The following is a 16,007-nucleotide window of genomic DNA, read 5'->3' on the forward strand; positions in this document are numbered from 1 at the left end:
AATAGTCATGAAAGAATGAAAAGAATAAGGACTAATGAAGAATGGCTTAAAGAATTAAGATTTGGGCCATCATGTTGGGTTATGCCTGTAATCCCAGCACTTTGGGAGGCTGAGGCAGGTGGACTGATCGAGCCCAGGAGTTTGAGACCAGCCTGGGCAACATGGTGAAACTTCATCTCTCCAAAAAAAAAAAAAAAAAAAAAGGCAACCAGGCGTGGTGGCACATGCTTGTAGTCCTAGCTACTTGGGAGGCTGAGGCAAGAGAATTGCTTGAGCCCAGGAGGCAGAGGTTGCAGTGAGCTTAGACGATGCCACTGCACTCTAGCCTAGGAAACAGAGCGAGACCCTGTCTCAAGAAAATACAGAAAACAAAGAATTGAAATTTGGACAGCAGTCTAGTTATACAGATTCTATAATCATATATACTCTGAAATTAGAAGATACCCTTTCATCTCTAGCACTATTTTACCATAATTAAAAGTATACTTTTTGTCAGAATATGAGGTATAAAAACTTAACAAATATTTTATTAGCCTTTACTTGTAATCTTGTCCTCTGAACAAAGTTCACAGTGACTCTATTATATTGATGCCATTTATACAGCAACAATGAAAAGCAGTTTTTCAACAGGCAAGTGTGTTTTGCCATAAGTTCTTGACAACTAAGAGTGTCAATTTCTGCCACCACTTAACACAATTAGCACTTTTATCATACAAAGTTGTGGCATGTGATCATGTACACTAGAGTTTAAATGTTTAGGAGATCAGACTTGGATTATGAAGACCTGCATAATATTCCCGGATTATATAAAGCTATTTCAAATGAAACATTCAAGTCTACAATTTTCACATTAAAATGAATCTAAGCCAGCATAAATTGTAATCTAGAAACACCATTTACAAGTGATACATATTCAAGCTCAGACAAGTAATATGCAGAAAGTGAGACTCAGCCAATTGCAACAAGAATTAAATAACCACTTTTACCTTGACATTTCTTTACCTTTAATACATGACCCTAATTACAGATACAAGTTTCGAAGAGAAATAAAATGACTGCTTTTGTAGTGCAGAACTATAAAACAGTTTTTAAAATCCCACATTTTTAAGGATATGGGTCCTAACAAAATATTTCAATTTCCAAACAAAGCAAAAAACACAGTAATAATATTATGTACTCATACATTAAGTGTTATTTTCTATGCTTCCTTTATGGGAGAATAATTTTGGGAGATTAGCGACTGTCTTTTTTATGTGTTTACTAGTCTACTGTATTCCATATTACACCACACTGCAATCAGTAGAATATGTTCTAAATCCCTTGAGAGCTAGACATAATGAATAAAATTTTTAACCTGGGTGAACAAAGCTCATACAAGTGTGAATGTATGTAAGGAATGAAAGATGTATGGAGAAATGCTCCGTAAACTGCTGGTCACTCTATAGATCCAAAATATATGCAGAGTAGGGATATCAAAAAGAATGAACAGTTTCCACCTCCTTCTCTAGGGGTCTTGTGTGATACAGTAGCCGCATAGCTGGGCTGTGATGTGGGCTAGGCTCACTGTATCATTCTTCCAGAATCTTCAAGAATTCACTGTGACTTCATTGTCCTTTTCAAAACTTTCAAAGAGTACAGAGTTCAACAGGAAATCAATTACATTCTCTGTTGGTTGTTCAGGTTATATGTGAAAAGTATGTGAGTTTACTCTTAGAGTTGGACAAAACAGAGGAAGAGGAGGTATGATTTCTTCTCACTATATGTGTAACTTGCCAGAGAATATTGTCGTAACCCATTATCTGAAATAGCACCACTGCATATATTAAAATACTTTAATTGCCACATTGTAACACTCCGTTTATATTAACACTTACTGAGTACCTATTATATGTCAGGTGTAGTGGCAGATGCTAAGGATACAGCTATGAATTAGACCAGGCCAAATTTTCCAGGTCTGTAGGAGGAAAGACAAGTTCCTGAAAGAAAAACAGCCCATCATCATCCTAAACTGGGAAGGTGAGAGAAAGATTCCTGAAACACCAATGTCCGAAAGCTTTGAGTCTTAAGGCAGATTGCTGTGTGAATAAAGGCAAGGAAATATAAAATGGTCTATAAATAGGTAGGTAGGTAAGTAGGTAGGTAGATCAATCAATCAATCAATCAATCATCCATCCATCCACATACATGTGTGTTTGTGTATGTATGTGTGTGTGTGTATTTCTTTTCTCTACATACACACAAATTCAGAGCTGGGGAGGCAAGGAGGGAGGAAAAGAGGGTAAAAGAGTAAGAAGGAAGGGAGTGGGGAGGAGAGAAAGAAAAAGGGAGGGAGGGAGAGACAGAGAAAGGGAGAGAATGATAGTGTGAGGTCTGATATGGGAAATGCTAAAAGATGATGTGAGAGACATAATCATGGGGAACCTTAAGTATGATGATCCAAGGAGCTAGAATTTTATCCTGTTCAGGTGATGGAACATTGGTAAATGGCTGACAGCAGAGAATAAACATATTCAAACTTGCATGGCAGAGAGACAAATGGAGAGACAAGGGGACTGCGATGAAATGAGGAAACACTTAAGTTTAAAATTGCTGGGTCTTAAAAAATGTGATGATGTCCATTGTTAGTAAGATCAATTTTCAATCTTTCTTAAGACATATCAATCTGTCCTTAGAGTGCATGTCAAAGCCAAACTGGGTCTATGTGAACCATGCTATGGGTAGATTTAAATTAGGTCTCTCATTTCCAATAAAGGAGCGTATTATTTCTGTGAACTCTGATCTCACGTTATCATGAATACAGACACTGGAAAGTCTGTATTGGTTTGACCTTCAATTTTCTCTAGTATTTAAAAAATGTAATTTTATTTTTCCACTTGGATAATCCAAAAGAAGAGAAGTAAATATATATTCTCAGTTGTATTCTTAAACTAAATAACAATTTATTGCTCAACTTCTCCCAAATGGTTCTAAAACCGGTCTTTTCTCAACTGATTGTTGGTATTTTATATTGACCTAATGTCATAAGGGAATAGTCTAAAGATGCACTGTCCAATATGGTGACTACTAGCCACATGTAACTATGTAAGTTTAAATAAAATATTCAGTTCCTCAGCTGCACTACCTACATTGCAAGTGCTCCATAGTCACACGTAGCTAGTAGCTACTGAGTTGGACTGTGCAAATATAGAATATTTCCTCCATTGAAGAAATTCTGTTGGACAATACTGGTCTAAATTACAAATCTCTTTAAAATCCAGCCATAGAAACACAGTAGACACTTCTTTTCTAAGTCATTGATTCTATCTACATTATAATTCAGAGACACAAAATATATTTGCATCTCATTTATAATCTAATACTTCAGTTTTCTTAATCTAGTAATTAAGTCATTAATGCCTGAAATACATGTGATATTTGACCAATATTACAGAAAATCCCTGCTTCTCATTTACTTCTGTGGAACTGATATAAATCAAATAAAAACTGAATATTAAAATTATTTATTTTAGCTCATGGAGTAACTTAAATAATAATCATTTTTTTCTTGCTATTCAAAGGGAAATACAGTAAAGTAGTAAAAATTAAAATAGTTCATCCTTACTAGTTTTGGAATTTAAAAAAGAAAAATAAGTTTTGGAAAAATATATAACTCTCCATGAAATTATAAATACTAAAAGTACCACATATAATACTTGAACTCACACACTTATAAATTCATCCCTTTGCTTTTGTTAAGGTTCCTCAAATGAGAATGGGTTCCCATACTTGAGTGTTTACATATTCTAGTTGCACAACACAGAGTCTAAGCTGTGTTCACAGGGCAGTCACAGGATAGCAAAACTAGACTAGGACCAGAGATCACACTACTAGAAGGAAGAAAACAATATTTCATTTTGATGTGAACTAAGTTGATTAACAACCCATTAAACAAATAACACTTAACCATAACCACTTTTGTAGAAATTAGTTGTATCTGTTCTTCATACTTTCCTTTCTAGTATTGTGCAGAATGCAGAGGAGTTGCAACTGTTGGAAGCCAAATGCTATTCATGATCCCCACCCAGGGTGTGGGAGTACTGCTCATACTATACTCACAGTACTGGTTCCAAGTCAATCTCTCATAATCAGGAATCTACTGCCAACCCACAGAGCAATGGATAGGGCGTGTATGGTAATCACATTACAAGAAAGAGAGAAAGAGACATTTGTCAGATACTCTTATTAGAAAACAAACAACTACTCAGATCTTGGGAGGGAGTTGAAGAGGTAGAAAATAAAATACTGAGAAAAAAGAAGAGAATTAGATAGTCCTGTGCTGAGGTGAAAAAAAGTAGAATTAAAAGAATGAAGTAAAAAAGAACAACATCAAATTTTAAAACTAGTTTTCACAAGAGAAAACTAAGTTATGTTTCTTCCTGCCCCTTTCGTACTGCTTTACATATGTGGAGAACTATCTGAAAAGTTGTTAACTTAATAATCACAGTAATAATCTTCTACTTATATGTTTTCAATTTCAACTACAATTTCTTTCTTGAGATCTTCTTTGTTCCTATCTCATTTTGTTCCCAAAGAAATCAGACCACTTAATGTCAATTACTGCTTTTTGATAATTTATAGTCTATCTGGTCAGTCATAGGATTAGCTGCCTTAAAGATCCGACAATAGTAGAATCCCACCAAAATACTATCTACTACAATAGATGACATAATGGAGTTCCAGCTTAACTCCTGCACTGTATGGTTTAATGAAGAACCAAAAGTGCCTCATTTTTAGCCTTTCTTTCATAACACTATCTTGTTTTGCTGTATTAAAAAGTATATAATTTTGTTAAGGAGAGACTTAAGGTACTCGGTAGGCAGTTAGTTGAATGTCCAATGTCCCAGGCAGTAACAACATCTTTTTAATCATGTATCTGACATGTATCTGGTCTCTTCTCTAAATCAGGACAGCAGAGTGGAAGAATCCTATAATTGGGCTCTAGAGACTTGGATTCAAAATACAGCTCTGTTATGAATTATGAATTATGTATCTCCTTTGGCAAACTAGTCTACTTCTCTGGACCTCTGAAAATGAGATGTTTGGTTTAAATGGTATCCAGATTCCTTCCACTTCGAAATCTCATGATTTGAAGGTCTGGTGTCTCCTGTGCTAGTTAGCTGGTTGATGTTGTTAGCTGAGGAAATGCTGAGGAGATTATCTGGGTAAAGGATCCTTTGAAGAGAATGGGGCATAGGTTAAGGAAAAAGCTATGTATCAGAGGTTGGAGGACAAAACTTTCTTATTAACTCAATAACCCTCCTTGTACACCCAAAGAAAAAAATTAAAATTTAGCAATTTGTTTCTTCCAATTATTGTATCAGCTCAAGGAATGTGGGAATACATTTTTTTTTTTTTTTTAAGTCACATGTAGTGGGAAATCCTTAAGACTGATATTCTGAAAATCCATGATGAAAATCTACAATCTCTGAAATAATAAAACTCTATCATTAACTCATTATGTGATCTTGGGTATGTTATTAAATCTCCACAAGCCCAAGAATATGTTTGGATAACATGTGCTCTAAGACTTCTTCTAATTCTATAATTACTGAAACCCATTAGCAGCTGCCAAATTTAAAGATCACAAAAATTGTAGAAAACATTTAACTTTTAAAACACAAATATTTTAAGAAAGAAATGTGTACAATAAAATGTGTACATTAATATTTACAGTTCTGCTTGATTTATCACATATAAAAGGGATCTGTGAAGCCTGTCTCTCATGAGAATTAAATGAGAAAAATGGGATTTATATGATTTTCTATTTTTTTTTTGTATAGTAGCTAAAATCTTCCTATTACCAATCTGCACGTTTGCTTGCATATCTTTGTTTTTTTTTTGCTTTTTCTGAGATGGAGTCTTGCTCTGTCACCCGGGCTGCAGTGCAATGGCACAACCTCGGCTCACTGCAACCTCCACCTCCTGGGTTCAAGTGATTCTCCTGCCTCAGCCTCCTGAGTAGCTGGGACTACAGGCATGTACCACCACACCCGGCTAATTTTTGTATTTTTAGTAGAGACGGGGTTTCACCATGTTAGCCAGGATGGTCTTGATCTCCTGACCTGTGATCCGCCCGCCTTGGCCTCCCAAAGTGTTGGGATTACAGGCGTGAGCCACCGCGCCTGGCCTTGTTTGCAACATAAATTACCTCACCTTTAGAAAAATGAAAGCATAAGACCAGCAGGTTACTCAACTAAATAACTAGTAAGAATTAGTGCTTTTGAATTCTAAACCTCTAACATTCCTTTTGATTAATGCTTGTAGTCTAAAGCAAACATAATTTATTGCTGCTTTCAAGTTACTATATAATAGTGGAGATTTAAGGTAGTGTATTTCCATAATAATCCAACATTTTTAGGTGTTTGTTTAACTGGGTTGTAAAATAACCTCTGGGAGAATAATGGGTAGGTTCTTCATGAGAGCAAATGCTTTTGAAAACCCTGGTTAAAAAGATTTCAGGATTGTCGTATATCAAACAATTCAAAGCACATTTTTTTTTTAAAAAGCTGTTCTTGCCGGGCGCGATGGCTCAAGCCTGTAATCCCAGCACTTTGGGAGGCCGAGACGGGCGGATCACGAGGTCAGGAGACCGAGACCATCCTGGCTAACACGGTGAAACCCCGTCTCTACTAAAAATACAAAAAACTAGCCGGGCGAGGTGGCGGGCGCCTGTAGTCCCAGCTACTCAGGAGGCTGAGTCAGGAGAATGGCGTGAACCCGGGAGGCGGAGCTTGCAGTGAGCTGAGATCTGGCTACTGCACTCCAGCCTGGGCGACAGAGCGAGACTCCGTCTCAAAAAAAAAAAAAAAAAAAAAAAAAAACTTTTCTTTTGTTTGTGCATCCTATAACAAATACAAAATTTCTAAATCTGAAAATGATGTATCAAATACGTAATTACCTTTTGAACAAATAAGGCTCTACAAGAATTATGTATCATCTTTGCAGATATAAAAGTATATGTAGAAATAAGATGGTCTGAGTTTCCTTAACACTTACACACATGTGCATACACATGATCTGAGAAGATAATAGAATCATATGGTACAATAGTCTAATACATTTTGTTATTGGTAATGAAAAATAAATGAAATATATTAAATAGACTATTATGGTATAATTTAACAGATTAAATACGTTTCCATTAATGTTTGATGTTTTTCTTGTTTAACTCTCAAAGCAAGGTTCAAGTGTAAAAAAAAAAAAATCTCAAGCTTTGCTAATTCACATTACTACTAATTTACCAAATATTAAGACAAGGAATATTCTGAAACTTAGATCACACAGAAAAAAATTAGAAATTACAATAATTATTTTTATTTGAGACAGAGTTTCGCTCTTGTTGCCCAGGCTGGAGTGCAATGGTGTGATCTTGGCTCACCGCAACCTCTGCCTCCTGGGTGCAAATGATTCTCCTGTCTCAGCCTCCCAAGTAGCTGGGATTACAGGCATGTGCCACCATGCCTGGCTAATTTTTGTATTTTTTTTTTTTGTAGTGACGGGGTTTCTCCATGTTTTGAGGCTGGTTTCGAACTCCTGACCTCAGGTGATCCACTCGCCTCAGCCTGCCAAAGTGCTGGGATTACAGGCATGAGCCACTGTGCCTGGCCAATTTTATTATTACTATCATTAGAGACAGGGTCTCATTTTGTTGACCTGTCTGGAGTGCAGTGGCATGAGGACACAACACTGCAGCTTTGAACTTCTCGGCTCAAGTGATCCTCCCACCTCAGCCTCCTGAGTAGCTGGAACTACAGGTGTGCACCACCACACCTGGATAATTTAAAAATTTTTTTGTAGATATGAGGTCTTGCTATGTTGCCCAGGCTGGTCTTAAACTTCTGACTTCAAGCAGTTCTCCAACCTTGACCTCCAAAAGTGCTAGGATTACAGGTGTGACTCACCACGCCTGGCCTATAATTTCATTTTTAATATTCACAATAAAAAAAAGATACTACTCAGCCTTTCAAATGTTAGAAATATTCATCTAGATTGGTACATACCTTCATTATTTCTATTTCAAAACTATAATGGTTTTATTTAATTGAATCATTGAAGGGTTTTTTTTCCCCACAATGGACAAGATTTCTTCATATAATTGTTTCCATGATGACATGTTCGACAGAAGGTCAGACTAAATTAATGTTCATATACTAGCTGTTGTACAACATAAAAAAGGAGATTTTTCTTTTAAACCATAGAAAGTGCCTAATCTCTTTGCTATCACAATTCCAAAAGTTGTGAAGTGGTGTATAATACACATTTCTAAAATTTTACTTTCTATCCTTGAAAGTTTTTGATCAAGATTATATGTAACCATCTCATAAAGTTGGCTAATGTTTTTAAAAAATTCATGTTATATAGGAACCCATATAAATTAAGTATTCAATAATTTCCTCCATAATTTCAAACTCTTTACTAATTTTCAATTCCTGAAATTGAAAAAAAAAATGCAAAGCTTCTTTTACTCGAAGTAAAGCAAAACTCAGAAAGTATATTCAGCTTCCTTTACTCGAAGTAAAGCAAAACTCAGAAAGTATGTTCAGCTCCAGAGCTATGCTTAAAACTTAAGTAACAGGGCAACAGACCTTTAGAGTACTTTAAAGAAAATGTATGAATAAAAAAATTACACTAGAACAATGACCTTAAAAATAAATATGACCCTTAATTATGTCATTCTTTTCTTTGAACTAGAAAGCATCTTAAAGTTGTCTTTAATCAGCTATGTCCTAGGATTTGTCTAGGAAGCAAGGGCAGTTATAAAACTCAAATCTTAAAAAATGTACAGAATTAGATTAAAAATTCTCTCTTCTTTTCTCTTGCTTATAGTCATACTAAAAATAGCCTCTATCTATATGTCACAACTATTTATACTGAAAATAGCCTCTATCCATGTGTCTTGGACATAACTTTACTCCAATCAACATATTGAGTTTTGTGTGTGAAATCAAGTATTTTTGAAACAGAGTTTTCCCCTAGAATAAGAATTTACCATTTATAAAGTTATTTTTATATTACTCACACTAATAATGTAATATTAATCACTTTACATTCATTACCTAATTAACCTACTTTGAGAAGCCCATTTTGTAGATAGGGTAATTTAGACTTGGAGAGATGAAGCCCAAGTAAACACCACATAGTTACCAATGGAGGAACTAATTCAAACCTAGGCTGACTCTGTAAACCTAAAATGTACTATGATTCAAAACATATAGATTCAAAACTTTATTCCAGACAAAGTAAACTATAATCTTCTACAGTTGCACCCCAAAATTTGCAATTTGAAGCTGGTGGTTTGAGAAGCAATGCACCATAACCATGCTATTCAGGTTCTCTAGCACTGCTGACTTTGATGAACTGCTTTCTATTTCCACAAACCAGTTATTTACTGAAGCTTCCCATGAGATAGTGCATGGTAGATGGTACGGTGGAGAACTTAAGCAAAAAGAAGTAGAAAATATGCCCCCTGCCTTTGAGAAGCTTACAATCTAAAAATATGGTACCCCAAATATTGAGAGACTATAACATGACTGGGCATGTTTATTAGGGATGACTTTGTGGAAGCAGAGTACTTCAGTTAGGGTTTTGATGGAAGGGAGAACAGAAATTGACAGAGAAGTACGAGATTAACCAGGGTACAAATGTTTGGCAGTGAAAATAAGACTTGTGGAATAATTTAATAACCCTTCTTTATTTTGAAAAAACATTTAAAATACTTCAATTCTCTCTCAAACATGCACAAAATTACTAACCTTCTGCATTCATGGCTTCTCTCAGAACCTGAAGTTTCTTTTGTCGCTCTCGGATTCGGTCCAAAGCACTTGATATTGCTGAGGAGGTGGGCAATTCTCGAGTGTGATATATTGGATCCATTTTCTGAGGGCCAAAGATATCCAAGGCTATACTTCCATCTGAGTATCTTGCCTCCTTTTTTCTAGGAGTGGTTGAAGTCCGCACTGTTACTGCCTCAGGGTGACAACGACGATATGTGGCAGTCTCTCCTGAAGAGAAGTCTCTGTCAGCTGTACAAAGCAAGTCCATGGATGAAGCCCAGATCTTCTTCTTAGGAAGCACATCAATGCCAGGGATGGGTTTTTTTTCTGGGCCACTAGTTTTGAACTGGTAAGGGGAGCATGTATTTTCAGAATCTTCATGTCCAGAATTATCTGATAAAATGTCCTTGAAATAATCCTCCTCATCTTGTGTATCTCTGATGGACAGAAATCCCATAGATTTACTAAGCCCTTTGTTAAGAAAGGTCTGATGAGAGAGTGGAGCCTTTTGTATGTCTAGTACATCAGAAGTAGAGCTTCTCCCTGGAATGATAAGAATCTATCATGTATGCACAGAATTTTTAGAAAATAAATGGAAATGTAATCCACTATTGACAATGAAAGTGGTGGCAATTTCCTAAATGTTCCAAATGGAAGACCAGAGATGAAATGGTATGGTGGTGATGGTGATAATGGAAGAGGAAAGAGATGCTATGTTTGCATAACTTTTCATAGTTCATCGTCTCTTATCTAATAAAATCAATATACTGAACTGACATTTTTGAGTGGTATTATTTTCTATTCATCAAATGTGAATTATTTGGTTTTAAAAAGCAGACAACTATCCAGTTTGGAAGAATGTTCACTATCCAAGAAATGATTTGAGGCAATAATGGAATGTATAGTGAACTACTTGAACTTCTACAGGTATAACTCAAACATTATGTCATATCACTATGAAGCCCAGGTATATTCCAATCTTTTAAATAAATACATTTAAGGAAGAAACAAAGAATACTTGCTATATTCTGGATGGAAACAGGATTGTAGCATTTGGAATTCTTAAGTATCACAATTTTACTATAATTAGATACGTTTTCAGAAAACTTTATTGTGTTTGAAATCCAAATAATTTGATTGTGTTTAAGTTATGAAAGAAACTTAATGTTTCCATGGCAGACCTTCATGCACTAAAAAAGTTTTTTCCTCTAGAACATAATTTACCATTATTTGCCATTTGTAATAAAGTACCAACTCTTATTCTTTAGTTCCTGAGGTAGTTAAAATCAGTAGTCATTTTACTTTTTTTTAAAGGCAGTGGTCTATAAATGTGACACATATCAAAAATGTCCATCCAGTAATTTTGTGAATCCATAGATTCAACAAAAAATCATATATATGTCCACTACTGAAAAAAGAAATGTGGGTAAATACTTTATAGTTACTAACTCAATAGCCCATAAACACTGAAGATTTCCTGTGCTACCTTCTGTGATCTTTTTGATAATCTATCTGCTATACAATATAAAATAACGACTAAAACCTTCTTAGTAATAATAAATTGCTTAATTTATTTAAAGACATCAATTGCCTCTGTAGTGTAACAACTATAAGCTTTAATTCTCTGAACACAAATTTTACCTTAAAAAATCTTTAAAAAGTGAATTCATTTCAGAATGGCAGCAAATAATTGCTTAGGCATAAGATTAAAACATCGTGCTTTTATTGTACCTCATCCTCCCATGAATCTACTGAAGTGTAAATAAGGATAACATCTATATTTTGGGCACATCAAATAAAGAACACCAAGAAATATACCATACCACATCCAAATACATATTGTCACAGACTCCAGCTTCTAACTTAAGATAATTTGAAAACTGATAAACATATGTCTGTGTTACATTATTTTAGCGGTAAGTTATATTCTTAAACCACATTCGGAACTCATTAATTTAAAAATTTTATTGAATAGAGAACAGACATATTCTTGAAAATTGATAGAACACATTATATTTTAAAAAAAAAAGAATGGAAAGGATTCAAGGACCATAAACCAGATAGATGAACTCAACCATCTGCCTTATTCTGCTACCTTGACTACCAAAAAGTAGTTAAAACTTGGAAAAACATCAAACAAGTGGGTATGTGGCAACACCATAAATTCATACTCAATCACTTTGTACACGCAACACCACGTGTTAATAGTAAGTCTGTTTACTTTCCACAATGACTGTTTCACTTTTCCTCATTCTTCACATTTTCTTCCTTAACTCCCTACTCTTTTAGCTGATGCTGTTGTCATAACTCCAAGAAAACCAGAGCTGTTGGAGGAGGGCTTTCTCATCTTTCCATGAGTAATTCTATACTACCTATGTCTACTCTTTTTTTTTTTTGAGTCTTGCTCTGTCACCCAGGCTCGAGTACAGTGGCGCGATCTCGGCTCACTGCAAGCTCCACCTCCCAGGTTCACGCCATTCTCCCTCAGTCTCCCGAGTAGCTGGGGCTACAGGCACCCGCCGCCGTGTTAATTTTGCTTTTGTATTTTGAGTAGAGACAGCATTTCACTGTGTTGGCCAGGATGGTCTCCATCTCCTGACCTCGTGATCCTCCCGCCTCAGCCTCCCAAAGTGCTGAGATCTCAGGCGTGAGCTACCTATGTCTACTCTTCTCTTTGCCATCTTAAAAGATGAAATTTCCTACCAGCTGAAGGCCAATCCCCAATATGTATCCTGGATTCTCCCCTCACAATTTTGCTTTATCAAAGTCTTTACTTCTATGGTTAATTCTCTGTTGCTATCTCCTCATATTTTCATTATTCTTCCTCTCTATTGAATATTCCCATTAGTATGTGAACATAATCTAATATCTCCCATAGTCAAACCAAACCAAACAAAACTCTTCCTCTGTTAACCACATTTCCCCCTAGCTACTGCTGTCTCCCATTTCTTACTTCCCATTCATTATTCTACCCATTTTAATCAGCTTCCAACTACTCCATACATTAGCAACTCTCATTAGTTATGACCAATGATCTCTGCTTGCCAAATCAGATGGACATTTTGGTATACATATTGTACTTCTCAGTAACAACTGGTTATGATGACCATTCTTTACTCAATCTTTTCCTCTTTATATACCTATATATCCTACCTGTCAGACTGCTCATTCTTAGTCTTTGGTTTTTCTTCCCTTATTAGATATCCAAATGTTGGATTTCCTCAGGTGTCAGTTTTAGAATTCCATCTACTCACTTTGTCTTTATGTAATTTCTTCCATTAACAAGGCAGTAATATCATCTATACCTTGACAACTCCCAATTGATACGCTTAGCACTGACCTCCTCTGGGAGTTCCAATCACATGTAATGAAACTTCTACTTACATTTCAGAAGACCCTCAAATGCAACATGCTCAAAACTGATCTTTTGCTTCCCACATCCAGAACTGTCCATTTTCCCCCAGTCTTTCCTATTACAATAAATGGCCCAATTACTCAACTGATTGTTCAAAACAGAAATATGGGCACCATCCTTAAATCTTTTACCTTATTTAATCCCCATATCAAATCCATCAGTAAATGATGGCTATTTAAATTCTCAAAGATATCTTATTATTTCATGTATTCTAATTCTGCTGCTATCACCCTATTTTCAATTAACATTATTGCTTGACTATAACACTGCAGTGGCCCTAAGCATTTTCCTTCTGGAGAATGCATAGCTTGCTAAAAGCTAAATGGGAAACAATAAATAGACTTTATTTACAAATAAAAGATTTCATACTTGTATTCCTTGGGTAAGATTTCAAGAGTATAAAAAGTCTTTGTAATAGAACATATCCCATTTATTTAAGTTGAAAAAAACTTCCTTGTAAATTACACTGTGTTTTAACTATTTTTGTTATATGTGATTAACATTATCCCACACTGGATACCATCATTCACCTTTCACTTCACCCAGACTCAAACATTCACATCTCTTAGAAGTAAAGTTCGAAATGACATTTCAATATTGAAAGAGGCTCCCCAAGTCCCCATGTGTCCTCACAAATGTGTACAAGTGCATTTTAAAAGAAAAAAACATGATATTATTAATATGCCTAAGTTCTGAAGCACCACCATGTTGATCTGAATAATAGTTTAAGTTTCCACCTTAAGCTTGGCAGGAAATGTTTGATTTCTTTCTGCTCAGTGAAGCTATTTTATCAGCATTGGCAGTATTAGGTAACAAAGCAGGGGCAGATAGCCCACTAGTTTAGGCCTTAGCTTCTGTGACAGATCTCGGAGGTAAGATATAAGAAGAGACCTTTTAAGGTCATTTACTTATAGATAAAAAATTTTATTGTATTTGAGCTGAACAATTAAATCACTAGGTATAAGGCATTATCCCCAAATTTGCATACTTCTTTCCATCTAATTCTGTATCTCACTGTCCATCTTAACATTTTCTTTATTAAAGACTGTAGTCAAGAGCCTAATAAACTAATGCTATCACCACATATAGATTTTGGGTTGGTGCACGTTGAAGAAAATGTTTTACTAATAATGTATCATAAGGTTGCTTTGCTGCATTTGACCATTGACAGTTAAGAACTGGCACTGCCAAGTGTCCTAGGTGTCTTAGAAGAATTACTTCTTCAAGAGATAATTTTTTTTCAATCTTAAACTTTTAAAATTAGTGTATGCAGTTGACTATTAGCTGCTGAATACTTCTGCCTGGTAATGGCTATAACTAATATATTTATATTGATTTTGTCCTTAAAATAAGGTTTTACAAATTTGTAAAAGGTAAATGAAAAGAACACTTGTGCAATACTACTGTGCAAAGCAATGATGGCTAAGAAGGTCTGAGGAATACTCTTCCCTTATATTTTATCCAAATAAGACTATTATTTCAGTATTAGGACTTTTAACTCTACTAAAAAATAGAAACATTAAACAAAATTTGGTTTATCCTGAGTGACTAATTGTAATCACTCACAAATTCTCTTGAGTTTAGATATAAGGGAGATTTTATTCTCCAATATGACTATTAGAGGATAAAATCAACAAACAATCTACTTAAGGATTTGATTTCTCTGTTAATTTTGTAAAGTCCTGACAGTCAATGCTTCCTTATCTGTATTAGAACAGTATATTAATAATAAGAATTCTAAGGAACTATTAGACAGTAATACTAAATCTTTCTTAGTATTATAAAAACAAAATTACAAATAAAAGGTATTAAAATCTGAATGAAAACTTCTGATGTTTTTATTGTTATAATAAGAAAATGGTCTAATAATATGAGCCAAGATGTTTTCTTTTTCTTTTACATACAACTTATTGTTTAAAATAGGCTAAATAAATAAACCATAGTTTCACATATTTCTTTATGGAACTATTAAATAATTATAGTACAAATATATTACACTTCAAAATCTAGTATTTCCATAAAACCTTTTCTTGTTCAATTAACAAATAGACACTGAACACCTATAAAAACTAATGTACTTAAGATAGTAGGTTTTCCCTATCCCCAGCATCTACATGTCCAGAAAGCTTAACTTTTATGAATGTCCTTTATGAAACAAATATATGTATATATGTAAATGACAAATAACCTGCTATTTAAAATATGTTACCAAGTCGGTATAGACTCAGTAAAATCTCTTAATTGCTATCTTTAAAATACTCTGTAACAATTAATTTCTGAAACATTAAGCCTCTGAATCATTGAAAGTAATAAAATCTAAACGATGTTAGCATTTGATAATCCTTAATTTGATAAATATTTCAAGGCTCCCCTTTTTCTTTCTACAGACCCACAATGGAAAGGGAGATAGAATGGGAGTCATATATACATAAATAAATATATATGAATATTTTTTATTCTTAGAAAAAATACACTGTCTGCAAAAATTAATAATACAACATTACAGTTATTAAATCAAGAAGTAACAAATAAACAAATAAATTTCAATTACATAACATGGCCACTTAATGGTAGTAGGAAATGATAGTAGGGAACTGCTGAAAGAGGTCAGAGAAATAACAAGAAAGACAAATAAAAAGGAGGGAGGGAGAGAGGAAAGAAAAGAGGGAAGTGGAGAGAGGAAAGAGAGGGAGAAAATAGAAAAAGATAAATAAGAAAAACAACAATGTCTTTTAAATCTAACGTTCCACTTATTAAAATGTTCATTATATCTCCCAAAA

General features: G+C 34.6%; 1 protein-coding gene across 5 annotated transcripts in view; it reads right to left on the bottom strand.

The window, feature by feature from the left end:
- The window catches only part of PTPN13 (protein tyrosine phosphatase, non-receptor type 13), a 223,063-nt gene that overhangs the window by 113,243 nt on the left and 93,813 nt on the right, over positions 1-16,007 (bottom strand). For all 5 annotated transcript variants that reach the window (XM_025385716.1, XM_025385719.1, XM_025385718.1 and 2 more), the window contains exon 7: positions 9,792-10,355. In XM_025385716.1, the coding sequence (XP_025241501.1) occupies positions 9,792-10,355 (564 nt within the window). The remainder of the gene's footprint in view (positions 1-9,791; positions 10,356-16,007) is intronic.

Source organism: Theropithecus gelada, chromosome 5 (assembly GCF_003255815.1).
Source record: "Theropithecus gelada isolate Dixy chromosome 5, Tgel_1.0, whole genome shotgun sequence".
Taxonomy (NCBI): domain Eukaryota; kingdom Metazoa; phylum Chordata; class Mammalia; order Primates; family Cercopithecidae; genus Theropithecus; species Theropithecus gelada.